Source organism: Equus caballus, chromosome 11, assembly GCF_041296265.1.
Source record: "Equus caballus isolate H_3958 breed thoroughbred chromosome 11, TB-T2T, whole genome shotgun sequence".
Lineage (NCBI taxonomy): Eukaryota > Metazoa > Chordata > Mammalia > Perissodactyla > Equidae > Equus > Equus caballus.
Genome location: NC_091694.1, coordinates 60956069 through 60983221, shown reverse-complemented (window position 1 = coordinate 60983221; position 27153 = coordinate 60956069). Strand labels below are relative to the sequence as shown.

Genomic DNA, 27153 nt, shown 5'->3' with positions numbered 1-27153 from the left:
CCCATGCATAGCTAACACTACAGATCCCACCTCTTTTCCTCTCTCTGTCCTGCTACCCAGGTCAGAGCACACTGTATGGGCATGGTGTTGGCCTTGCTTTCTCACATACACCCACGGTGCACACACAGCTTGGGGCTCAGCCGTGGTCAGGTGTGTGGCAGTAGCGTGAAAGTGTTCTGTGCAGAAACCAGTGGGCCATCACATAGCATTATTTAGGGCTTGGGTCATTGTTTCAGGAAATATTGTCTTTGCCTCCACCCTGTACCCTGTGCTGCTTCTGATTTGGCCAAAGGATGGGACTGTCAGCAGATCGTCTCGAGGTTTGAAGCCTCCGAGGGAGCGCTGGAGGAGTTGGCCCCAAAGATGCTGGGCTTTGTGGAGTTCCTGGGATGCGCCCTCTGCTCTCTGAGTCAGGGCAGTGCCGTGTGTGAGGCTCTGCTCCCTCCTCAGGAGGGAAGTGCGAGCCTCTGCGTGTGTCAGCTGGCCGTACACTGGCCCGGCTGTGCCAGCTTTCCCTGGGCTCATTTCCCCTGACTTGGATTTCTGCGGTTGTCCTTTGCTTATTCCCAGATACCCTCTCCTTCCCAGATACCTCCTGTCTGCTCCCCAGTGCCGCGTTCCTTTCCTTCACTCTGCTTGTAGTGCATTTGTCTCGTTGTGGGTATTCTCAGTGGCTTTCTCATCTTTGCCTGGATGGCTTTGTGTCCTGGCCTTTGGCAGCAAAGGTCAGTAACCTGTGCATTTCTTCTGAGTTCCAGGGCCATGTGGCCTGGCGTAATTAGTAAGATCCCCACTCATTTCCCACAGTATCCCAGTTTGGATGATAAATTACCCTAGGTTCCCCTACGTATGAGACTCTGCTTTCTCTGGGGTGGGGTGGAGGTGGGAGCCTGTGCTCACACTTATGTCTTTGCACAGGTAGGAGAGACTGCTCCTTCCTGAGAAGAGGCCCGTGATCTCTCTCGGCTTCCCGAACACCTTAACAACCCGTGGTTGCTGGCCAGGCTGCGTCAGTGGCTCCGTGGGATGGTGGTTTGTGTTTGGTTCATCCTGTAGTGATGAGCTCCTTACAGGTGCTGTGCCTTGGTGCCCCACACGATGCCTTAGGCCTTGGCCGTGAGGATATCTGGGGGAGGCCCTGAGTGATGTGCTCATCAGGACCAGACCCCTCAGGAGAATACTCCACTTGGGAACATACTTCCTACTGGGATGGCACTAACCTTTACTGGGTGGCTTACTGATGTGGAGCCGTGATGAGTAATTAAGGGCTAAATATGGGTCCAGGTGGCTTTGGCTCATGCCCTGCTTAGACAGGTCACTTAATCTTTCTGTGCACTTGGGTTTCCTCATATGGAAAATGGAGGTGGTAACGATACATACCTCACAGGTTTGTTGTGAAGGTTGAACAGTTCATGATGTGAAGTGCCTGGAGCAGTGACCGGCCTCATAACCTGTGGATGTTAGCTCTGAGGACACTGGGGAACAGGACAGAGATGACCAAGAGAGGAAACTGATGGGCTTTTAAACAGACTCTACAGTGTGCTCGCTTAGATGGAGTGTGAGTCCTCCGGGCCACGTCCCTGATTGTTTCCTGCCAGCCAGCGGGCAGCAGTGTTTCTCACTCAGAAGGCTGGCCTTTTGCCCTGGGTCCTGATCACCTGAATCACTTGCAGTAGCTACAGCACAATTGTGAGTGTCTTTGTAGTTGCTGATTGTCCTCTGCTGAATTTCGAAGGCACAGACAGACCCTAGAAGCTGGTGCTGGCAGACAGTGCCCGTGTTGAAGAATGTGGTTTGGGTCCAGACTGAAAAGCTGCAAAGCCACGGGACAGTATTCTCCCTGGGCTTGAGACCCCATGGACCAGTCTTAGAGAGGAATTCCAGCACTGTTTGGTCCATGCAGCATTGTGGGGACATGCTGTGTGGCCTCTTGAGGGGTCTGCAGTGATGGCCAATGCTGCTTGGCCCTGGCAGCTTTGTTCTAAAAGAAAAGCCCCACCTTTCTGGGGGCCATGGCCCTACTGAGTGCCGTCAGAGGTGTGTGCTGATCCCCAATGTGGATCTGGCAGGTGGGCACATGGCTCCACTGACAAGCTTCCTTCAATGACAGGCTTGGACTTAGAGCTGTCTGGTCCTGACGCTGTCCAGCTGGGTGGCCATAGGACACAGTGAGGTCTGGGCAAGAGTCAGGCATAAGACTGACTTTGACATGTGCTCGCATCTCCTTTTATTGACTTACGTCTGAACATCCCAGAAAAGACAGGTGACCTTGAAGTCTGTCATGATTTACAAGCTTAAAAGATGGCCAGACAGCTGCTACCCAGGCATCGTTTCTCCTTTTGGAATTGAAATGCAGAAAATAGTAAACAGCAATTTTGCTATGAGTGTGGAAGCGTTTCCACAGAAACTCTTTTGGAAAAAAAAAGAGAAATAAGGAACCAACCTCAAAACCACAGAAGATCCTATTAGCTTCAATTTACACACATTCTGCCCATAGACCTTTCACTGAATCCTCTCGAGAGGGCCATTTGCCTCTCACCTTGTGCTTGAGTGTGGCTCCCCAGCCCCTACCTTTTGTCCAGAGAAATCTTTGCCCCAGAAATCTCCCTTCTTCAAGACTGTGTATGACTTTTCCTCTTGAAGAACTTTCATGGGAACAGTCACTGCTTGGAATTTGGGCATCCAGCCTGGTGTGAGGGAGCGTGTGTGGGGTTTCCGTGCTCTGCCCCTGCCTCAGAGTCGGGAGCCCTGGGGTCCCTCCGGACTGGCCTCAAATACGCTGCAGTCCTGTCTGTCACACGCTCACCGCTTCCACTGTGGGCCTCACTCCCCTCAGCACTCCTGGCCCCTAGTCTGGTTTGAGCACCAGCTATGTGCATGGTCCTGGGTGGGTGCTGGGATGTATGGCCCTGCCTCTGAAGCATTGACTGTTCAGGGGCCCAGTGTGTGTTTTGTCTGATGTAATTTTTTAAAAATGGTATGGAAAGAATATGTGTGTGTTTCTATTATTGTAGATGATGAAACTGAGATTCACAGAGATAAGGTCTTCCCCTGGCCACACAGCAACTAAGTCATGGAAGCAAGACTTGAACGTGGGCCTCCTGGTTCCCAGGCCAGGGTCTTCACACTCACTTTCCAGAGCTGTGAGGTCATGCTGCTGATAGGGAGTGGGGTATAGGGGTTCCTTAACTTCACCTGCTTCTTGTTCTGCCAGGAACAGTCAGACCCCTCTTTGGGAAGGCGCTCTGCTAGTACTGTATCAGCAAACACGCATTCATGGTCAGGCAAACATCTGCCCTTTCCTTTAAAAAATAATGTCTGCTAAGTGCTATATAGTTGCATTACTTTACAGAAAATGGTAAAAAGAAACAAAAAAACCCAAGACTTGGTCTTGTTGCCAACACAATTGATGTTTTCTTGTGACTCCTGATCTTTCTCCGTCTTTATGCAATTATAATCGTGGACCACGCTTCACATCCCACCCTGGCTGCTTGTTCACGTGCCTGGTCTCCTTCACTAGCCAGAGAGCCCCTGAGGGAGAGGGTGTGTGCACCTCATGTTTTTTTCTCTGATACCTTGATTTCCCAGGGAAATTCTGCTGAATACCTCCAGAGGGTGCCAGTCACAGGAGACAGAGCAAATGAAGCCACTGGGCTTTGTGCAGGAAGCCCTGGCTTGATGGAGTCCTGTGGGTGCACACTGAAGAGGGTTTCTTGAATTCCTCGTAGTTATTTATAATTAATGGCTGTGTAATACTTTAGTGAGCTGATATATCAGCATTCATGTAGCCATTTCCTGGTTGGACGCTGAGTTCCTCCCACATCATGAATGGAACTATTTTCTTCTCTCTGTGTTATTTCTGTAGGTTCAGTTTCTGGCTATGGGGTTACTGGGGCAGGAGCATGGAAACATCGTGGGTCTCGCTGCGTGTGACGACATTGCTGCTCTCTGAGATGCCAGGTTTCCCACAATGCTTCTGCCTTCTGTCTTTGCCAGCGTGGTGCACACGGTGGTGTGATTGGAGTTGGATGCAGAGAAGGGAGAAGTACAGTGGAAGTTCAGCCTGTCTGCTTGCTCTTCAGCGTGCTGGTTGTTCCCCAGTGTTGGTGGTGTGACCTGGGAGCTCTGTGTGTAGAAGTCAGAGGTGTGGCTTGGGCTCTTCTAGGTCTTGGCTGGGAAGGCCTTCCCAGCAATACTCAGAACAGTGAGGGAGCAGTTCAGTTCTCAGCTGTGTGCTCATGACTAATAAGCATGTCCATTGACTCACTCGTGTGTTTGCTTTTTCAGTTGGCCCAGTCCTGCTTTGTACTGGGCACTTTGCTGGATGAAGGTGAGGTTCCTGTCTACAGCGAGCTGAGGCATTGTTAGAGAGAAGGAACACAGATGGCTTGGGGTTGGGAGATGGGACCTTGGAGGGTGAGCAGGGAGTTGCCAGCAGGATGGGGTGCAGAGCCTTCCATGTAGAGAACTGCTTGTGCACAGCCCAGAGGCCTGAAACGTTTGTCTTTTCCCTGGGAGGTGTCAGTGTAACAGCAGTTCACAGAAGCGGGAGGTGGCAGTGCCCTGGATTAATGGCAGCAGCTGCTGCAGTAAGTTCTCAGCAAACAGTTGGCTTTGGGTCGGTTACTGTACTTGAAATCAAGGGACATGGGATTTTGAGGGGGCTCACCCTATTCCATGAAATAGAGGTGTTTCTATGTGGGAGGTGAGCTTTGGAAGGTGGGGAGGTGGGTCGCCAGATAGTAGAGGGCTTTTAGGATGACAGGAAGTTGGGGGGGGGGCATGGAAAGGGTAGGACCCATATTTTCTTTTTCTTTTTCGTGAGGAAGATAGGCCCTGAGCTAACATCCATTGCCAGTCCTCCTCTTTTTGCTTGAGGAAGACTGTCACTGAGCTAATGTCTTCCTCTATTCTGTACGTGGGATGCCGCCACTGCATGGCTTGACGAGTGGTATGTAGGTCTGTACCGGGGATCTGAACTTGTGAACCCTGGGCTGCCGAAGCAGAGCACGTGAATGTTTTAACCACTACGCCAGCAGGCTGGCCTGGGGACCCACATTTTCACATTGATGGTTCTGGGTGCTCCCTTTCAGTGCCATATTGTGAGATATACTGACTACCTTTCTCAACACCACGTGACTCTGAGAGTGGGTGAACGTGAGGGGACAGGAAAAGCGAGGTTAACCACCTGTTAGAAATCTGTCACTGACTTCCCTGCTCAGTCAACCACAGACAGGCCGCATGGAGCTGAGAGCTGAGCGCATAAGGTTCTGGACACCGTGTGGTTGTGATGTGGTGGCTGTGTCCAGAGGCTTGTGTGTTTCTGGGAGGCCTCAGTGTGGCAGCTTGACAATGCTGTGTAAAGCAGCCCAGGACGCTTGCTCCTTGCCCTGCCTGCAGCCTGCCCACTCGGCCTGAGTTGAGGCAGTTGGGCTCCCCCCAGTGCAACCCAGGTCTGCCCAAAGAGGGTGGTGAGGGGGAAGGGGGTAGAAGAACCTTGGTCAAGTGGACAGGCCTGAGAGAAGGTGTATGTGTGCAGTGTGCGTGTGGCCTCCAGGAGAAGCTGTTGGAAATGCCCGTGGAGCTCATGTAGCTCAGCTGAGGGCCATGAGGGCCGACCTTGCCTGGAGAAGACCCCTGTGGACTGCAGAGGCCTTCAAGGCTGGAGCCTCAGTGCTCTGGGGCTGTGGTGGGTCCCCTTCCAGTGTTAAATGCTTGTGTGTGGGTGGAGGGAATATTCAGGAAGTAACAGGTTTGGTTTTTTTTTCCTTTAAAGATTGGCACCCGAGCTAACAACTCTTGCCAGTCTTCTTTTCTTCTCTTTTCTGTGTTTTCTCCCCAAATCCCCCCAGTACATAATTGTATATTTTAGTTATGTGTCCTAGTTGTGGCATGTGGGACGCTGCCTCAGTACAGCCTAATGAACAGTGCCATGTCTGCACCCAGGATCCGAACTGGCAAAACCCCAGGCTGCCGAAGTGGAGCATGCAAACTTAACCACTCGGCCTTGGGGGTGGCCCCCTGGTTTTTTTTAATTGAACTTTTTATATTGAGATGGTTGTAGTTTCCCATGCACTTGTAAGAAATAATACAGAGCAATCCCGTGTACTCTTTTCCAGTGGTAACATCTTGTAAAATTGTGGTTCAGTATCACAGCCAGGATATTGACATGGATGCAGCCAAGATGCAGGGCATTTCGTCACTGCAGGATCCCTTACAGCCACACCTCCTGCCCTCCCACCACGACTGCCTCCTTAGTCCCTGGCAGTCACGAATCTGTTGTCCATTTCTGTAAATTCCACATTTCAAGAATGTAACGTAAATGTAGTCATACATCCTGTAACCCTTTAGGATTGGCTTTTTTCACTCATCATCATTTTCTGGAGATTCACCCAGGTTGTGTGTATCAGTAGTTGGTTCCTTTATATTGCTGACTAGTATTCCATGGTAAAGATGTACCACAGATTGTTTAACCATTCACCATGGAAGGATGTCTGTTGTTTCCAGTTTTTGGCTATTACAATAAAGCCGCTGTAACCATTCATGTACAATTTTTGTGTGAATGTAAGCTTTTATTTCTCTGGGATAAATATCCAGGAGTGTGGTTTCTGAATCACATGGTAGTTGAATGTTTAGTTTTTTAAGAAGACGCTAAACTTTTTCAGAATGATTGTACCATTTTACATTCCTTCCAGCAATGTATGAGTGATAGACATTCTTCACATCCTTGCCAGCATTTGGTGTTGTCACCATTTTTAATTTTAGCCGTTCTGATAGGTGTGTAATAATATCCCATGTGGTTTTAATTTGCAGTTCCCTAATAGCTAATGGTGTTGGACGTCTTTTCGTGTACTTGATTGTTGTCTGTATATCTTCTGTGGAATATCTGTTCATGTCTTTTGCCCATGTTGTAATTGGATTCTTTGTTTCTTTGTATATTCTAGATACTGGTCCTTTGTTAGATATGTGGTTTACAAATATTTATCCCACTCTGGCTTATCTTTTCACCCTCCTAGTAGGGCCTTTTGAAGAGCAAAAGTTTTTAATTTTAATGAAATCCAATATGCCAGTTTAAGTTTGCGTTCCATTTTGCGTTAATTTTTGTGTAAGGTTGAGCTTTATTAGTTTATTGCTTATGGATGTCCGGTTGCTCCAGCACCATCTGTTGAAAGGCACCATTGAATTGCTTTAGCACTTTTGTCAAAAAGTAAGTTGGACGTGTTTGTGTGGGTCTATTCTGGGTTCTCTGGTCTGTTCTGTTGATCCATGTGTCTAAGCTTCCACTTATACCACAGTCTGGATTACTGCGGATATAATAAATCTTGTAATCGGATGGATGGATTCTTGCCTCTTTCTTCTTTTTTAATTTTTAAAAAACTATTCTAGTTCCTTTCCCTTTCCATATACATTTTAGAGTAATCTTGTCTGTATCTACAAAAGGTCTTACTAAGCTTTTGATAGTAATTGCGTTAAACCTGTATATGAATGTGGGTAAAACTGATATCTTAGAATCTTCCAGGGGCCGACCTGGTGGCACAGCAGTTAAGTTCTCACATTCCACTTCGGCGGCCTGGGATTTCGCCGGTTTGGATCCCGGGTGTGGACATGGCACTGCTCATCTAAGGCATGCTGTGGCAGGCATCCCACATATAAAGTGGAGGAAGATGGGCATGGATGTTATAGCTCAGGGCCAATCTTCCTCAGCCAAAAGAGGAGGATTGGCGGCAGATGTTAGCTCAGGGCTGATCTTCCTCCAAGAAAAAGAATCTTCCAGTCTGTGTCTCTCCATTTATTTAGATCTTTTTTTATTTCTTTCATCAGCATTGGGTAGTTTTCAGCATGCAGCCCTGTACATGCTTTGTTAGATTTACTCCTAAGTATTTCATTTTTTAAAGAGATTGTAAATGGTATTATATTTTTAATTTTGGTGTCCATATATTCATTGCTAGTGTATAGAAATACAGTTGATTTTCGTGTACTAATCTTATATCCTCCAACCTTGTTAAAACTCACTTGCTAGTTTTAGGAGGTTTTTTAAAATAGATTCCTTGTGAAAAAAAAAAAATAGATTCCTTGTGATTTTCTACATAGACCATTATGTCATCTGTAAAATTTTATTTCTTCTTTCCAATCTGAGTGCCTTTATTTCCTTTCCTTGCCTTATTGCACTGGTTAGAAATTCTAGCACTATGTTGAATTCTGAGAGTGGACCTCATTACTTAGCTCCTGATCTTGGAGGGAAAATTTTTTTTTTCCTCCTGCTTTTTCTCCCCAAGTCCCCCTCAAGTACATAGTTGTGTATTTTAGTTGTGGGTCCTTCTCTTTGTGGCATGTGGGATGCCGCCTCAGCATGGCCTGATGCGTGGTGCCGTGTCTGCGCCCAGGATCCGAACTGGCGAAACCCTGGGCTGCCACAGCAGAGCACGTGAACTCAACCACTCGGCCACTGGGCCGGCCGCTGGAGGGAAAGTATTTAGTCTTTCACCATTCACCATTATGTATAGTTAGCTCTCAGTTTTTTTGTAGATGCTCTTTATCAGTCAAGAAAGTTCCCTTCTATTTCTACTTTTCTGAGAGGTTTTTAATTTTTATTTATTTATTTTTTAAATCATGAATGAGTGTTGAATTTTGTCAGATGCTTTTTTTGCGTTATTTGATGTGATCACAGTTTTTCTTCTTTAGCCTGTTAATATGGTGGATTATATTGATTAATTTTTTAAATATTAAACCAGGCTTGCACCCCTAGAATAACCCGACATGGTCATGGTATATAATTCTTTAAATGTGTTGCTGAATTTTGTTTGCTACTATTTTGATGATTTTTGCTTCTGTGTTCATGAGGGATATTGGTCTGCATTTGTTCTTTTCCTGCTCCTTTCTTTTGTACTGTGTCTGATTTTGATATCAGGTTAATTCTAGCTTCATAAAATTAACTGAAAGTTGTTTCTTCCTCTTCTGGAAGATGATTTTCTGGGAAAGACTATGTAGAATTCATGTTAATTCTTCTTTCAACATTTGGTAGAATTCTCCAGTAGAAGCATCCAAGCCTGGGGATTTCTTTTCTTTTGTTTTAAAATTACATATTCAATTTTCTTAATAGTTATAGGGTTATTCAGATTATCTGGGTTTTTTTTGAGAAATTGGTCCATTTCAGCTAAGTTGTTAAATTAATGTTTGTAGAATTGTTCATAATATTCCCTTGTTGTCCTTTTGATGTCTACAGGATCTATAGTGGTATTTCCTAATTTTAATTTGTGTCTTCTCTCTTTTTTTTGGTCAGTCTTGCAAGAAGTTTATCAATTTTATTGACCTTTTCGAAGAACCAGTTCTTTGTTTCATTGATTTTACTGTTTTTCTGTTTCAGTTTAATTGGTTTCTGCTCCTGTCTTTATTTCCTTCTTGCTTTGGGTATATTTTGCACTTCTTTTTCTAGATTCTTGAGGTGGGAGCTTACTGATTGGAAACCTTTCCTCTTTTCTAATGTAAGTGTTTTAGTGCAATAACATTCCCTCTCAGGACTGCTTTAGATGTGTCCCACAAATTTTGATGTCATTATTTATTATTTTTTTGTGTGTGAGGAGGATTGGCCCTGAGCTAACATTTGTTGCCAATCCTCCTCTTTTTGCTTGAGGAAGACTGTCACTGAGCTAACATCTGTGCCAGTCCTCTTCTATTTTATGTGGGATGCTGCCACAGCATGGCTTGATGAATAGTGCTAGGTCTGCACCCAGGATCCGAACCTGTGAACCCTGGGCCACTGAAGCAGAGTACGTGAACTTAACCACTGCGCCGCTGGGCCGGCCCCCAATATGTCAGTGTTTTTTTAAATCTCCTTTGAGGTTCCTTCTTTGACCAAAAGATTATTTGGAAGTGTATTGTTTAGTTTCCAAATGTTTGAAGATTTTCCTGTTACCTTTCTCTTACTGATATCTAGTTTGGTTTCGTTGTGGTCTGAGAACGTTGATTTTAGTTCTGTGATTCTATTGAGATTTGTTTTATGGCCCAAGATAGGATCTGTCGTGGTCTATGTTCTGTGGACACTTAAAAAAAAGTATAACCTGCTGTTGTTTGGTGGACTGTTCTAACAGCTGTCAATTAGATTCTGTTGGTTGATGGTATTGTTGATTGCTCTGGGTCCTTGCTGATTTTCTGTCTAGTTATTCTATCAATTATTGAAAGAGGAATGTTGAAGTCTCCAACTGTAATTGTGGGTTTATTTTTTTTTTCCTTCTAGTTCTGTCAGTTTTTCTTCACAGTGCTTTGCAGATCTGTTATTTGGTGCATATACATTTAGGATTGCTTTCTCTTCTTGATGAATCGAGCCTTTATTATTATATAATATTCTTTCTGTCTCTTGTCATTTTCTTTATTTTGAAGTCTACTTTGTTACTAACATAGCAACTCTGCTCTCCTTTAATATTTGCAAGGTGTATCTTTACCATTCTTTTACTTTATCCTGTCTGTATCATTATATTTGCAATGAGTTTCTTGTAGACAGTGTCTAGTTGGATCATTATTTTTCATCTACTGTTTCAGTCTCGGTCTTTTAATTGGCATGTTTAGACCATTTACATTTAATATAATTATTGATATGTTAGGCTATAATTACTTTTTATTTGCTGTTTGTTCTCTTTGATTTTTATTTTTCTTTCTGCTTGAATTTTTTTTCTTAGGATTTGATTTTTTTATGATAAATTTTATATTTATAGTGATTTTTTTCAGTATAGATTTTTTAGTGATTGCTCAAGGCGTTACATTTTATACATATATATATATATATATATATATATATAGTTTATCACAGCCTGCTGGTGGTGTCATTTTACCAGTTCAAGTAAAGGGAGTACCTCCCTTTTACATTCCTTTACCATTCCCCATGTAAGTGTCTTAAATATTTCCTCTACATAATTTAGAATGCACCAGACAGTGTTGTAAGTTTTGCTTTAGTCATCAAACATAATTTAGAAAACTCAAGAGAAGGGAAGCCTGATGACATGTATTTTTGCCTCCTGTATTCTTGCTTCCTTTATGATGATCCAAGGTTCCTTCTTTTATCATTTTCTTTCTGTTTAGAGAACTTCCTTTAGCCGTATTTTTTACAGTAAGTCTGCTAACAGATCCTCTCAGTTTTCCTTTGTCTGAGAATGTCTTGATCTCCCTTTCATTCCTTAAGGGTATTTTCACTGGGTGTGGGATTCTTGACAGTTTTTTTTCTTTCAGCACCTGAAAAGCATTGTGCCACGTCCCTCTGGCCTCTGTGGTTCCCAATGAGAAATCTGCTTTAATTATATTTGGTTTTCTCTTATCTATAAGCTGTTGTTTTCTCTGACTACTTTCAAGATTTTATCCTTGTCTTTAGTTTTGATATTTGTTTTTGATATTAATTAAATTTCTGTCTTGGTGTGGATTTCTTTGGAGTTTATCCTTTGGAATTCACTCAGCTTCTTGAATTTATAGGTTGCCACTCTTGACAAATTTGGGGAGTTTTCAGCCATTCTTTGTTCAAATGCTTTTTCTGCCCTACCCCCCTCTCCTTCCAGGACTCTGATGACAAAAACGTTAGATCTTTTGTTATAGTTCCACAAGTTCCTAAATGCTATTCTTCTCATATTTATTTATTTTTTTTTAGTTTGTTTTCTCTCAGCTGTCTGAGTGGGTAATTTTCTTTTTTAAAGATTTTATTTTTTTCCTTTTTCTCCCCAAAGCCCCCCAGTACATAGTTGTATATTCTTCGTTGTGGGTCTTTCTAGTTGTGGCATGTGGGACGCTGCCTCAGTGTGGTTTGATGAGTAGTGTCATGTCCGTGCCCAGGATTCGAACCAACGAAACACTGGGCCGCCTGCAGCGGAGCACGCGAACTTAACCACTCGTCCACGGGGCCAGCCCCTGAGTGGGTAATTTTTATTGTTTTGTCTTCCAGTTCACTGATTCTTGCCTTGGCTCCCATCATTCTGCTGTTGAGCCCATCCATTGAGCTTTTTATTTCAGTTATTGTATTTTTCAGTTTCATAATTTCTGTCTGGTTCTTATATCTCCTGTTTCTTTACTGAAGCTTTCTGTGTTTTCATTTATTTCAAGCATGTTCATAATTTCTTGTTGAAGCTTTTAGCATGGCTGCTTTAAAATCCTTGTCAGGTGGTTCTGACACGTCTGTCACTGCCATGTTGGCGACCATCGAATGTCTTGTTCATTGACTTTGCAGCCTTCCTGCTTCTTGGTATAATGGTGATTTTTCTGTTGAAACCTGGACATTTTCATGTTATGTTGGGTGACTCTGGATTGCGTTTGATCCTTCTCTTTCAGTCGGCTCTTTCTCTCACTGCTCCAGCAGGGAAGGGGGACCACTGCCTTTTACTTTCAGAGTCAGTCCAGACTCTCCACTTGGCCTTCACTGACACCTGAGGTGGGAGGGTCCTTGGTACTGCCAGGGGAGGTGGGAGTTCAGCTCCCCACGCGCCCTCCTCCATCATCACCCCAGCAGGGAAAGGGAGGGGGCCTCGGAACTGCTGGGTGGGAATGAAAGTCCCAGCTCCCTATCTGGCCTCCTGACCCTTCCCTGGCAGGGATGCTAGGGCACCTCTTAGCTGGCAAGGTGGAAGTCTAGCCTTTGCTGGTCAGGGTGGAGCTGCATCTTTTCTGTGGTGTGTGTCTGGAGTAGGGTGGCTATTGTCTGAGAGTTCTCTCTCTCACCCAGCTGTCCCTTGCCTGGTTCGTCAGTCAGAGAGAACAGGCTTTTACTGGGGCTTCTTGTTATCTGTGCCTGTTGGCACTTTCAGGTTGCTGGCTCCTGCAGTCCCCAGTCTGGGACAATGAGGTGAAAAGAAAACCCAGGACACCATACCTCCATGTTGTTTCTCAGATTCCAAGGTTCCCAGCCCATCTGCCTTTGTCTCTGCACCTTTCAGTCTTCTTAGGTTTGTCTTATGTACTATGTCCAGGGTTTTATTCGTACTTAGTAGGAGGAATGGACAAAATTACGTCTACTCCATCTTCCAGGAAGCAGAAGTTTCAGGGAACCATTTTCGAAAGGGCTTAGGGGTGAGGAGTATGCCCGGACCGCCAGCAGCCTCTTCCCGGAGGCCAGCCAGGAGTGCAGCCTCCAGTTGATTGGGTCTGTGAGGGGAGGCTGAGTTTAACTGAAGGGAAGTAGCTCAGAGGACACTCTTGTGTGGTCACTTTTATGTGGGATCTGGACCAGTGTGCTTCCTCTGGGGTGGCCTGCTTGAAACAGAACTCAGTCCTGTCCTTTGGATCCTTACTGCTCACCTCCTCAGTATCGACAACAGATCCCTGCTTCTCCTGTCCCCGTCTCTCCCTCAAAAGACAAAAACAAAAACAGAAACCCCAGCCACCCTGTCAGAAAACAACAACAAAGCTAGCATACCACTGAGAGTTTCTAGACACGCTCCCCTGTGCCAGCTTCCTTTTGGGTTGTCTGTTCAGAGTCTGTGTGTCCGTCATTATGGGGCTCTCAGGAAGAGAATGCCTTCAAGCCTGTCAGAGGCCCCTCTCCAGGACAGACGGTGAGGCCTGAGAGGGAGAAGTGCTGCCTTACAAACTGCTTGTGAGCCTCTGGTCCTGTGGGGACAGTGGCTCTGGGGGGCACTTCTGGACTTAGCGCCACGGCCAGGCCTGCTGCTGGCGTGTTTAGACAGTCAGAAATGGTGGGAGAAGCAGCAGCAGTTCCTGGGAGGCCCTTCCCACGCCTGTGGGCTGAGGACAGGGTGGCCGGCTCAGGACCACAGGCTGTCCCGGCGCTGGGCTCTCGGGCATGTGGGGTGGGTTCCAGTCCGGGGGCTCGCAGTAGAGGTGCTGGGGAGCTTGAGGAGGGAAGCAGCAGGAGCGGCTTTGCATGCTTAGGTGGGCTCCTTCCTTACCAGCCCCACAAACGCAGTCATTCCTGCCTCTGTGCCTTTGCTTTAGCTGTGCCTGTGCCCAGAGAGTCCTCTCCACCTCAGCCCGCCCTCCTATGTGGTGGGGTTGGGGGTCCTCACCTCCTTCACGGTCATTTGCTCACTTGGATGGCTGTGCAGGGTGGCAGGTACCTCCTTGTCTCCTGAGGAGGTAGAATGGCACAGTAGACATCTGGAGGCTCTTGTCATCCAGCTGTGGGCACCAAGTCAGCCCTTTTAGGAACTCTTTGCTCCACCCTCTACCCCGTCAGCCTGTGCCTGCTGCCTCTTGCTCCCTCTCTGGCCTCTGTGCCTGGCACATTCCAGCTCTCTTCCTACAAACCAATGGACTGGGTCACTGCCCTTTGGAACCTTGTCCCTGTTTCTTTGAATGAAGTTTCCCAAATCTGGCTGTGGGGGCAGAGTCACTTGAAGACTTACATAGTGACCCCCCCAGTACCTCCCCAGATTTGGCTTCCTTAGGTTTGGGAAAAGGACTCTCTCTATTTCCTTTGGACTGTGAACCCGTGAAAGTAGGAGCAGTTTCTCATTTATCTCTGCTTCCACACTGCCTGACACAGGCATTGGTAAATGACTTTTTAAACAGCTTTATTGAGATGAAATTCACATACAGTTGATCCATTTAAATTGTACAATTTGGTGATTTTTAGTATATTCCCAGAGATGTGCAACCATCACCACAGTCAATTTTAGAACATTTTCATTGTCCTGCAAAGAAATCCTGTACCGCTTAGCTGTCATTCCCCAATCCTTCCATCCCCCTGGCCCTAGGCAACCGTTGTCTCTCTTCAGTCACTGTGGATTTGCCTTGGAAAATGCTCTTGATAGAACATACCCACTTCCCAGCCTGCTCCTCCTCCCAGAGCACGTGTTTCTGGCCCTATGCCCTCTGTTGACCTGGCCTTTCCTACATTTCTATACAACCTGCCGACCTGGAAGGGTCTCCTTTGGGGTGATCTGTATAAAGAAGTCATGGCCAGGGTCCAGCCCTGTGGCATAATGGTTAAGTTCGGTGTGGCCGGCTTCAGCGGCCTGAGTTTGCAGGTTCCGGTTCCAGGTGCGGACCTACACCAGTTGTCAGCCATGCTATGGTGGTGACCCATATGTAAAGTGGAGGAAGACTGGCACAGATGTTAGCTCAGGGTTAATCTTCCTCAGAAAAAAAAAAAAAATCATGGCCAATCAAGGTGGGTGCTGTCAGGCTCCCTGCTGTACAGCACATGGGGGCTATGCACACAGTCAGCTGAGTATATGTTTGTTGAGTGAATAAAGACCAATGGTGGGCCAGGGTGAGACCAAGACTGGGTTCTGAGGGAACTTGTGCCAGCCCTCGGGTCTCCCACTGCTGCTTTTGGGGAAAGCCCAGATGTGGCTGATAATGTGGAGCTGTCTCAAAGTCCTGCAGCCAGAGACGGGAGGCTGATGTACAATAAAAGCTGGACAGAAATGGAGGAGACATGACCTCGTTGTCTAACTTCCTGGTTTCACAGGTCACGGAACTGCAGGCTGAGGGGCGAAGTGGGGAAGTCACCTGGCCCAGGATACACACAGGGGGTTGTCCTGCCCCGGTGCTGACCGCTCCATCCTGTGTGCAAGCTTTGATGGGGTCTGATAAGTGTGTGAATCCCTGAGTGGTGCGGGAGAGAAGCCGAGCGTGCTCACCTGCCTGGGGATGGCTGGGCGCTGCTGGTGTTTGCTGAGAAAACAGACCTCTACTCTCTTTGCTTCTGCTTTCCCAGGCAGAATTTCATTCCACATACCCCATGGCCCTCCTGGGTCGTGTCCCTCTAACCCCTGGTTCCCTGCCAGTGCCCACTCTTGTGTCCATCAAAGCCAGTCTTTCACTTTCTTCAGGCCTCTCCATGCCTCTTGCCCGAAGCCCCTCTTACGTGCCGTGTTCACATTCACAGGGAAAAACCATTGCTTTCCTGGGGGGCCTTGAGGAACCTGCAGAAGCCAAGAAAAGAGAGTTCTTCTTGGCAGATGGTGTGTGACCTCTGGCAAATGACCTTTCCTCTCTGAGTCCACAGATTCCAGGCTGCCAGCTGAAGAGGTGTGACAGGGCCTCCTGGTTTGGAGAGCGTTGAATAAAAAGCACTTCTAGAGGAGCCCTGAGGCTCACCCAGAGATCAGTCTGTGTGTCAACAGCAGGCAGAGGGTTTGGGCTTTATTTGTGTCCTGCCCTCCAGAGGGCAGTGGACAAATTGGCCTGGTTGTGCCTTCCCCACCCTTTCTCTCCAGCTGGCTCTGGCTGAAAAGGGGGGTGGAGTCAGAGTGGCTGTCCAGATCTTTAGCTTACGCTGAGCTCCGACTGCCGTGGTCTTGGGGGAGGAGAAACTCTTCGGATATAAAAAAATATAATCATAGCTAACATTGATTGCACTCATAGGCCAGACACTGCTCAGTGTGTTTTTCTGCTATGATTTTTTTTTGAGATATAATTCACATACTGTAAAATTCACCCTTTTAAAGTATACAAAGTACTTTTTAGCGTATTCACAAGGTCATACAACCATCTCCACTGTCTAATTCCAGAACATTTTTATTACCCTGAAAAGAAATCCCTTACCTGTTAGCAGTCACCCCGTATTTCCCACTCCCTCCGTGTCGTGCACCATCAGTCTGCTTTCTGTCTCTGTACATGTACCTGTTCTGGACGTTTCATAGAAGTGGAATCATGCGCCATGTGGTCTTTTGGGTCTACTCTCACTTAGCATAATGTCCAGGTTCATGCATGTGTTAGCATTGTCAGTACTTTGTGCCTTTTTATAGCTGCATAAGATTCCGTTGTGTGGCTAGGCCACCTTTTGTTTATCCCTTCCTCTGATGATGGATGTTGGGGTGACTTCCACTCTTTGGTGACTGTTTAATAGGGCTGCCATGAACGTTCACGTCTGCGTTTTTATTTGAGCACCTGCTTTTAGTTTTCTTGGGTGTATATACCAAGGAGTGGAATTCTTCATTTAACCTTTGGAGGAACTGCCAGACTTTTCCACAGTGGCTGCACTGTTTTCCATTCCTGTGCTGAGTTTTGCTTGCATTGTGTCATCAGTCCTCACATAAGTTTCGTGAGGTGTAGATATAATTGTTATCGCCCCCACCTTTCAAGTGGGAGAACTGAAGCTCAGAGGGTTTCAGCCCAGGGTCATACAACCAGGAAGTCAACAGTGGTTTGGCCCACGCTGGCTGCCATCACTGAAGGGGTCTCTCTTCTCCCAGGCCCTGCTTTGTGCCATTAGGATGAGGACTTTTGACTGTGTTGTTGGCCTGGCACACATTGGCACTCACATGGTTATTGAAGAAAATGCCGTTGTTTCCTGATCTTGGTGGCTCGAACAGGAGCTTGAAGGAGGCATCTGTTTCCTAGGAGTTCCTCTACTCTACAATTTTTCGGACTTCACTGGGTTTTGCATTCTCCTCTCCACACCAGATGCTGCAGACCTCCCGCAAGTTTCTTGCTGTCAGACATCTCTCTTGGAGACTCAGCCTGTGGCTGGGGAATGAGATGCATGGAGTGTGCTAAGCAGAGGTGACTTGTGTTTCCAGAGAGTGTTTGTCATTAACTTGGCTGTGGAACCTGTTCTCTCTCTCTTTGGTCCAAGGCCGCTGATGATCTGCCCTCCTTTTACTCCTCCAGGCAAAACCCATTTACGGTGGCTGGCTGCTCCTGGCTCCAGATGGGACTGACTTTGACAACCCAGTGCATCGGTCTCGGGTAAGGGCGTCAGAGTGAATTCTCAGGGTGGGAGGGACTGGAGAAGGGCCCATCTAAGGGCAAACTGGCCGAGTGGAAGAGGGAGATAGGGAGCTGGACAGTGGGTTGTGGGATGGCAGGATCAGCAGGGAACCCCCATTTCATGAGCTCATAGGTGTTTGCTTCAAAATGAGGTGCTCTCACGTGGTGCCACCTGTTTCATGGGTCCTCTTGACTCTAGAAACAGTTAAATGGAAAAGGCAAAAGAGCAGTTCAGCAAATGTTTGTATTGTGCTAACTAGGTTCCCAGTTCCTTCAGGGCCAAGGCCCTGCCTCTTGCAGCTCCCCTCTTCCATCCAGTGCTTCAGGCTGGGCGCTCAGCAAATGAGCCTAGTGAGGGGTTAAGGGCCTCAAGGGCCAGCTTTGCTTTTGCCTCATCTCTGCTGGGCACCCCAGCCCAGGACAGGTCCCTGCTGTGCACAGGCTGCTGGGAGCAGTGAGATGGTCAAACCAGCATTGTCCCTGACCAGTGGTTTGTTCCTCTGCCAGGGAGCCCCTTTGGATTTGACTCCAGTTAAAACACATGCTTGCCTTTTTCACGGGCTTGCTTCCAAGCGGCTGCCACCTGCACCCTCTAAATTGCTCCATCTCTGCTTCCTTCCCATCCCTGGCTCCTCCAGAGAGCTTCTGCCCTGCCCCTTGGTCTCTGCTGCCCCCAGCCTGAATGCCACACTCTGGGGTGGGGGCCACAGTGCCCCACAGACCCTGTATTGTATCTTGGGTGTTTGGAATTCCTTCTGGAATGGATTTTGACTTTAAAACAGCAAACAGGAGTCTTGAAAATGTTTCTCAAGAAGAGTCCACGTGGGCTCTCCCTGGACACCAGGGGCGGAACCAGCCCTCTACAGGTCCTCTTTGCAAGGCCGTTTGAGTATCCTATTCCTGCCACCCAGGCGGGAGGACCACAGGGGTGACTGTGTTCAATGACTTCAGCAACTAGGGAGCAGTTCCCCTTCCTGTTTTATATTTAGGTCATACAGAATTGCCATCTCCAGCTTCTGATGGGAAAATCATTATTATAAATGATACAATTCTGGCCCAAAGCAGAGCATGGTATTTTACTTAGTTCTTGTGGCCTTATTGCCAGAAAAGTATGAATTTTGTTGAGCTTTTTGAAATGTTGAAAATAGGTCATGGATCCTCATAATGATCTTTGGGATTCAGGGACCAACAGTCTCACGTTCTAGACATGTTTTCCCCCCACCAAAAGGAAGGCGTCTATCTTCAGGTCCTTGTTGTTCTGCTGTCAGTGCTGTGGGCCCACTATTGGCCCCTAGCAGCTGGCCTTTGGGTGGGGAGTGGAGAGTGGCACTCTTTGCTGGTTCGTCATTCCTGGACGTTGGAGTTGTTCCTGCTGCTCTTGCTCTTTCTCAGGTTTGATTTTTGTTAGTTTGCTCCTCCTCAGTGAATACTGGAGCCCGGCTGTCTTTTTCCCTGTCTCCCACTCCCTGTGGATCATTGGAACAACGCTTTTATAGCAGTTTCCCAGATTTTTTCAGAAGTGGGGAATTAGTGCCTGGCATTCTCAGGTTATCCCATATCATGTCAGATAATTCATCAAATAAATACTGACACATGTTAGTTGGTAAGCTCTGTGCTGGGTACATGAAGAATACAAAAAGGTGACCAACACACCATCTCTTCTCCTGAGGAGCTTGCAAATTAAAATAAACCAGGTGTCTCGTTAAATGTCCTTAACTCGTGTGGAATCGCAGTGGGTGGTTTGGGCCTCTCCCCTAGCTAGCACATCACCGTTCTTCACCGTGGGTCCCTCTTTTCATGCCGTCTGCCCTAGCAATGGAAGCTGTGGAACCAGCGTTCCGTAAATACAGATTTGTCAGACACAGGGACTCAGGAAGCAGAGATCGCGGCCAGAACCCTCCTAACCACTCACTCTGTGCTCCGTTGCAGAAATGGCAGCGGCGGTTCTTTATCCTCTACGAGCACGGCCTCTTGCGCTACGCCCTGGACGAGATGGTGAGTGTCCTCCTCTGCCCACTCCCCGTCTCCAGCCTTTGCCATGCCCCTCAACTCAGCTTCATCTGCGTCGTCTCTGAGCACAGCAGCTGTGTGCTCTTCACTTGGGCTTCTGTTTGGGAGCCTGGAATTTTTTAAGAACTTGTGGCAGCTCGTAGAGATGGTCCTTAGAACTCAGACCTTTAGTTTGAGGCATGTGTAGTGGTCGTGGGTGAGAGTAAGTAGTGAGGAAAGAAGGCCCTTCTGTTCAAGGCTGATAGGAAGTGGACTCGGCAGAGCGCTCCTAGGCAGAGAGAAGTGGAGCAGGCTGTGGGCCTGTGGGCAGATGGGGGCTGGCTCTGGGCGTGTGTGTGGAAGTTGAGCACACGTGCATTCACGCACTGTAATCCCAGGACTGCCTCTTAGTTCCGTTGCTGTGATTGGTCTCACTCATCCCATTCGATTTTCAGAGGCCTCCCGGTCATGGGGTCAGTGTTCTTGTGGTCACTAAGCTGTGGCATGTGGGCTCCTTCCTGCCCTGCTGCTTACTTGGTTTGCTTCCTGCATCCTGGGCTGGACTAGTGTTTACTGCTGTTGGTCCAGAGGCAAACCTGAAAACCAAGCAGGTGGAACATTCTGGCTCTTTCTTTTTCCCCCCCATTTCATCTCCTGACTTTTTCTCTAAAGGAGATTGGTCTCTCCTAACTAATCTGAAGTATGACTGAATTCCAAGCTTTAAAAGGGTTGAAGATGGAAGATTTATTACCTTTTCCTGTTCCATTTGAGTGTGAGTGTGTGTGTGCATTCATGTGGGCAGCATTTTTCAATTGGGACTGTCCTAAAAAACATAGTCACACGATGTAAAATAGGTTGACCCCCCCAACCCCCACCCTGAGGTCATATCTTTGCTGCAGGGTTGAGAGCAGGCTTCTGGAAGTGTGAGCAGAGATGACTGTCCTCTCCAAGGACCTTGTGGACTGTTGGAACACCTGGATTTTAGGGTGGTTATTAAAGCTCATATGTGAGTAGGCCATAATTGGGTTGTTTCCACACTTGGGTCCTAATCTTTGTGATATGTTGCTTTCTCTGTTTTGTTTCTGGGATGAATTAATGGGTATGATATCTAGGTATGGAATTAGTAGGTATGATACTCGGTTCTATATTGACTATCACCTCATTGGCTCCTTCTTAAAAAGAATTTTCTTCCTCATTCTTCCTGGTGAGAATATTTCTACAACATGGATGGGCCACAGAGAGTTTTTGCCCTGGAAACACCTGTGGTCTAGAGTAGTTTGAGATGACTGGGTTGAAAGTGAGTGCCGATGGGGTGCTAGAATTCCTGGAGGTGGGAGCAGGGAACTGCTCCGCTTGGACCCTCAGTTCCTTTCGGGGAGGCAGCAGGCCTGGAGGCAGACCCAGCACTGCCTCTCTGTATTCTCCCCACTTGGCCATCCGTCATGTGAGCAGTAGCCTTGGGGTGGGAGCTGGGCTCCTATGAACCTTGAGGTTTACTCTGTCCTCCCTGTGCCTGGCTGACCCATTCTGAAGTCCCACAGAGACTTACAATAGAGAAGGGGCCCCCAAGGTGACTGGATTGCATCCAGGCTGGGCTGGGCCGTGAACCATTCCGAAAAACAGAGTTCCTTGGACTTATCCTTGGAGACTGATTATTCTGGTTAGGAAATCTTTCTCTAGGTCTAACTGGAGTCCAGCGCAATCCATTATTCCCTTCAGCTCAGTTGCACAAGCACAAAGATGGTCGCTCTTGGGGACGCCTTTGTGTCGACACAGATGCAGAGCACATGCTGCATCCGAGAGCCACTCCTAAATGATGGAGGCTGCTGAGCTGTGAGCAGGGACACTTGCAGTACACTTTGGTCTCCCAGCAACCTGAGTGTTGGTTGGGTGTTATTTCATGTGCTGCTAGGGCACAGGTGGGACTGTGCCAGCGACATGGGAAGAGAAAGAAGTCCTAGGAAAAACTGGGACTGCAGAGAGCACATTGGTGGGGGATGCCTAGGATTGAGAGTTTTGGGAGTCCCCCTTTCTGGGAGATGACTTTGGAGCTGAAGAGACTGAATTGGTGAGCCAGTTAGTGCTAATCTGCCCAAATTGGGCGGTGCAGATACCCTGAACCTGCAGGAAGGAAGTGGCATTATTTCTTTGAGTGAAAGAAACAGTGGCAGTTGCATTGAAATACCTTTAAAACAGCATTTCAGGCATGTGAGGGTTTTCCCTCTTGTCCTAGGAAGGTCCTGTGAGGAAAGTTGCAAGGAAGCGTCTGGGCTGCACTTGAGGAGAGGCTAGGTGAAGGAGGCAGTCAGATGCCAGCTGCCCAGTGGCCAGTGTTAATGGCCATTGCTGTAGTGCTTGTGGGCAGGCTCCTTCTTGCAGGGGCTAGAGGGGCCTTTGCCATGCCAGTGCTCGGCATCAGGCCTTGTTCTTCATGGCTGCTCCCTGGATGAGCACAGTCCAGAATCCTGGAGCTCCAACCCCGAGGTCAGCTCTCCTAAAGCCTAGACTCCCGCCTTGACCTGGCCAGCAGAGTCCTGAGACCTGGAGCAGGAGAACTTTGCAGGCAGGCTTGTGTGTGAACTGAATTCCAGCCATGCTGGAGGTTTTCTCTTTGAGTGCCCAGAAGTAGAAGCATGATCCTCAACTGGGGATGTTGTGCCTCCCAGGGCCACCTGCTAATGTCTGGCGTCCTCTTTGATTTTCACAACTGCACAGGGGTGGAGGGGGTGACAGTGGGTCGAGGCCAGGGATGCTCTTAAACATGCTGCGATGCACAGGACAGCCATTCACAACACAGAAAGGTCCCGCCCCAAATGACAGCAGTGCCAAGGCTGAGAACCCTGCATGATCTGGTCAGTGGCTTAAATTATTTTTATTTTTAAAAATTAAAATATGTTTGACTTGCTATCACCCGTTCTTAACAGGTGTGGAAGGATTCACCGTCAGATTTCTGGGAGAGAGGTGGCTGATGGGGCAGGGTTAGCCTGTTGGCTGGTGTGCTGAGTGCCTGGTGTGGAATGGGGGTGGGCCTATTCCTGGCATGGAGGGGTTTCTCTGGGGTGTCCCTGCACATCCGGGTGACCACAGGGCTAGCAGAACTGCTTATGTGTGCTTTTACCCAGGGAGCATGTAGGTACCACTCACGTCCCATGGCATGCTCAGACCACCATGCCTGTATAATGGCCCCATCTTGGGTTTGGTCTCTGAGGGCAGCAGCTCTGAGCAGTCTGTAGCCACTGCTGATCCTACCTCTGGTGACAAGCTTAGCTCCAGCCCTCCCCCTTCCCAACCCACTCATCCCTCTTGAGCTGATCTACTGCAGTAATAAATTGTAAGATTTTGTGGCTGGGCTGTTCCCTTAACGCTTAGTTATAATCTGTTTCAAATTGTTGTTTGACTTTTATACAATGTTACTATTTGTTTTCATTTTATTTGTTTAAATGTTGTCTTACTAACTAGTTTGTGACTTCTTTTCATTGTTGGGCCCTCTGATAGTTCTTGGTATCTCTCTGCATTGTCTGGCCTGGGCTTGGGTGGTACAAACCTAGTAAATATTTGTTGAATTGAACTACTCAACTTTGTAAATGCATTGCTGCAGAATTTCTGCGTTCATTGTGGGGTGAAGGTGGGACCTGGGATGCTTCTGGAAGAGAGGTTAGGTGCGTCACATGTTGCAGCTCTTAGTGGTTCCTCAGCTGAAGGGAGAGTGACCTCCAGAGGGTTCCGGAGAGCAGAGTGGGGAAGGTTGTCTTTGCAGGGCTGCCCCACCACCCCCCGGCCTGTCTGGGACGGAGCGAGGGTCAAGGTGGTTGTCAGAAGGCCCTGGAGGAGGAGCAGGACTGCAGTCCCTGGGGTGGTGCCTGCCGCAAGGGCTGCTTTGAGAGGCCTTTCTGCCTGGGGACTTCAGGCCTAGTCTGGCTCCAAGGGCTGACTGTTGCCTTTCTCTTCCAGGAGGCTCTGAGATGGGACTAACCTTTGGAAGTCACTTTTCCTTTTTTGGGAAATTTCTTTCTCGATACACCCACGTACCCTGTAACTGGTGGGTGTGGAGAAGAGGCAAATTCCCAAAAAAGGAAATTTCCTAAATGCAAGTTGAGGTGAGGTGGGCTCAGGGCAGCCTCACAGACAAGTGGAAGCCTGAGGAATTTGGCTGGGCCTCTGGTTCTTCAGGAGTGGATGGAGTGAAGAATCTAGAAACCCAAACTGCTGCCTCTCTCCTCTTCTGTTTCTCCCCCTGTAATTTGCCCATCGTGCCAAATTCTGCCACTTCTCTTTGAGCTTTTGGGGGCTGACGTAAAGCTAAGGTCTTAGTGGTCAGAGCCCAAAGGCCACTAGAAGGCTTTCCTGGAGAAGCACCAAGTCCAGAGGGGAAACAGGGCCCCAAGTTTCAGGTGGAGCACGCTGGGCTTAAGCCTCCACAGGGGGCTGCCCCTGATGCGCTCTGTGCAGCCTGGTCTCTTGCTTTCATGTTCTTTTCCTTTTCCTTCCTGGAAGCCAGGCAAAAAGATGGTCTAAGGTGTGTTTTTTTAAAAAAAATTCTGGTAAAATGTATGTAACAAAATTTTTCACCTTAACCATTTTTAAGTGTACAATTCTGTGGCATTGAGCACATTCACACTGCTGTGCACTGTCCATCTGCAGAACCGGAACTCTGTCCCCATTCACTGCTGACTCCCCAGCATCTCTCCCCCAGCCCCTGGCAACCACCATTCATCCTACTTTCTGTCTCTATGAATTTGACAACTCTAGGGTCCTTTATAAGTGGCATCATACAGTGTTTGTCCTTCTGTGTCTGGCTCATGTCACTTAGCATTGTGTCTTCAAGGGTGATTCATCTTGGAGCATGTGTCAGAATCTTCCTTTTTGATAAGTTGTGCTGGATCTAATACTCTCGAGCCCTGCCTGCTCTGAAACACACTGACCCTTGTCTCTCTCACGTGGAAACTGGAGCGGTTGTACGCTTGCTTCCGAGGCAGGTGTGTGGTATTGAGGGCTGCCCTCCACTGTGTGAGGCTTCTCTTCCTCCTCTGCCTTAGGAGTCAGGACAGACCAGAGCTGCACGATTTTGTAGGGGCCGTGCTGCCAAGGACCTTTAGCTCAGTTCACATCTTCATACATAATAGGGAAAATGCTTTTAGCTCTTGGGTGTGTGCCTTTTTGGAGGCGACTGTGGGTTTGTCCGCCCCAAAGTATGTGAAGGTCCAGCTAGAGAAGTTCCTCTGGTGTCTGTGCTCACAGGTAAAGCATGGGCTCGGTCTGCGTGCTCTTCAGAGGATGCCGAGTATTAGGGATTCTGGCTCCTTCGGGGTTTGCTTCCTGCAGGAGGGAATCCCTGAGGTTACTTTGATCTTAGGACCTTTGTCCACTTCGTGCTTGATGGATTTCAGCTACTTCTGGTGTTGTGTCAGCCCTGAGTAGCACACAGGTGCCCAGGGCCCTAGGAGTGTGTGGAGGAGGGACAGCACAGCTCAGCTCGACGGCCTCCAGGAGCCGTCTTTGAGACTTTCTCCTCCTGTGCAGCCAAGCCCTCCATCCCCCATGGCATCGTTGTGCAGACGTACCCCTGCGTAAGAATATCCTGAGGGCAAGGCCCAGGTATCCAGTTTAAATAGCCACTCCCTGTGATTTTCAGGAAGCACCAGCATTTGAGAAGCCCCACGTTAAGCTCTGGCTTTCTTTCCCCTCTGCTTGGGGTTTTCCTCAGCAGGCTGCTGTGTCTGATTCATTGGTAGCCAGGGTGGCACGCTCTCCAAAACCGGGATTCGCATGCTCTTCAAGGCAGTGGGTGGTTGGGGAGTCACAAAGTCTTCTGGGAGGAAATAAGGGCGTTGGCCACCTTCCTGCTTGTCATGGAGATTGGGGAGGAGCCGCGTGCTCTGCCCGGTGCTCTGTGTTGGCTCTTCAGGCACGATCTCTCATGGGGTCCTCGCAATGACATTGCTTGATAGATATTATGTCCGTTTCACAGGTGAAGGAACTGAGGCAGAGAGATCGTGGGGTCGCTCAACTTATGAGTGACAGAACTGGGATTTGTAAACAGGCGAGATGCCTTCTAGGAGAATGATGGTGTCTTTTCCCCCAGTGGTCCCGTCCTTCACTGTGTCTAGCGATGGCCCACCCAGCCAGCCTCTGCTGCATGCGTGCAGGAGGGGAATGGTGCTGGCAGAGGGCCATGCTGGGCTCTTGGCATCCTGCCCGCCACCCGGGTTTGTCTGTAGCCGCAAACTGGCAGCTACAGTAGTTTTCCTTATGTCTTAAATCTCATTGAACTAAATTAACTTCAGGCTCGCAGTCTGGGTGTATGAACATATAGTCAGAGGTGTGTAGAAATCAGAACAATAAGGAGTCCTGTGCCTGTCTGAGAGGCAGAGAAACTTCCTCAGTCATGGGGAACTTTCATGTTCAAAGAATCAGGGTGGGATGGGGAAGCAGAGAAGATGTTTTACGGATTAGTCTCATGTTTTCGGAATTACTTTTAAATTGGTTGTGTGTCCGGCCTTGCTCTGGGCTTTGTGCTCTTCCACAGGGTTTCAGCCTCCAGGTGCCAGAGCCCGAGGAGTGTCGAGAGAGAGCGCTGGTTTGAGAGTCCAGTAAACGTGGATTTTAAGCCTGTTCTTCTGTTTCTGGCCGAGCGGCCTTGAGCCTGGCCCCTTTCCTGCCCGTTTTCCCTCAACAGGAATCTGGTGGGATGATTGTCAGTCCCACAGTCATCTGCATTTCCTTCTTCCCCCTCTGCTCAGCTGCTCTCTCCAGTCCTGTGCTTGCTGTGGTAGTAATGGGAGTTTTAAAAATAACCCTGGACTCGACAGTGTTTCCTTCCTTACGCTAGCCCCGAGAGCAGTGTGGGGCTGTTGAAGAGGGACATGAACCCTTGAGGCCCTCAGATGAGCCTGTGCCTCCGGGGTTTCTGGGTGCTGTCAGACACAGGCTGGAAACCCTCTGTCTTTAAGGGGGATTCTGCACAGAGCTTAATACAAGTTTTAAAACTGATACAATCTGGTGCTACTTTAGTTGAACCCCTCCTTCACACGTACACCCCTACCCAAGCTGTAGTGAAGAATATGCCCTGACTGGACGGACCTCCTTCTGCAGCTGAATTATCTAGGTGCCTGAAGTGCTGTCCATGTGCCTGTGTGGGCAAGGCGCCTCTTCTTGTGTCAACCATTTAGTTAACTTATTTTTCCAAAATAATAAACTTATTTTTTAAACATTTGCCAGTGTTGACTGATACATGAATAACACCCATCTTTCTGGGTAAACTCTGAGGCCTATGTCTCAGAGCTGATGAGGAGCTGATGTTTTTGAAGAAAAGTGGAGAGTAGCTGGGAGGCAGGAAGGGGGCCAGCGGCCACTCGGTGGGCTGGGCCCGTGTGCTGGCTGTCAGCGATGGCACCGCCAGGGAGTGTTCAGGAATTGGGGACCACCAGGGGTGCCGAGAAGGTGATTCAGGGTGTTGAGGTGTTTCACCCCCGCCTGCTTTGGTTTTCTGCACACAGGGGCCTTAGATGAGTCTCT

General features: G+C 48.1%; 1 protein-coding gene across 14 annotated transcripts in view; it reads left to right on the top strand.

Annotated features, from left to right (window-relative positions):
• Positions 1-27153, top strand: part of MPRIP (myosin phosphatase Rho interacting protein) — a 145014-nt gene that overhangs the window by 15996 nt on the left and 101865 nt on the right. For all 14 annotated transcript variants that reach the window (XM_070228359.1, XM_070228366.1, XM_070228368.1 and 11 more), the window contains exons 2-3: positions 17551-17628; positions 19579-19644. In XM_070228359.1, the coding sequence (XP_070084460.1) occupies positions 17551-17628; positions 19579-19644 (144 nt within the window). The remainder of the gene's footprint in view (positions 1-17550; positions 17629-19578; positions 19645-27153) is intronic.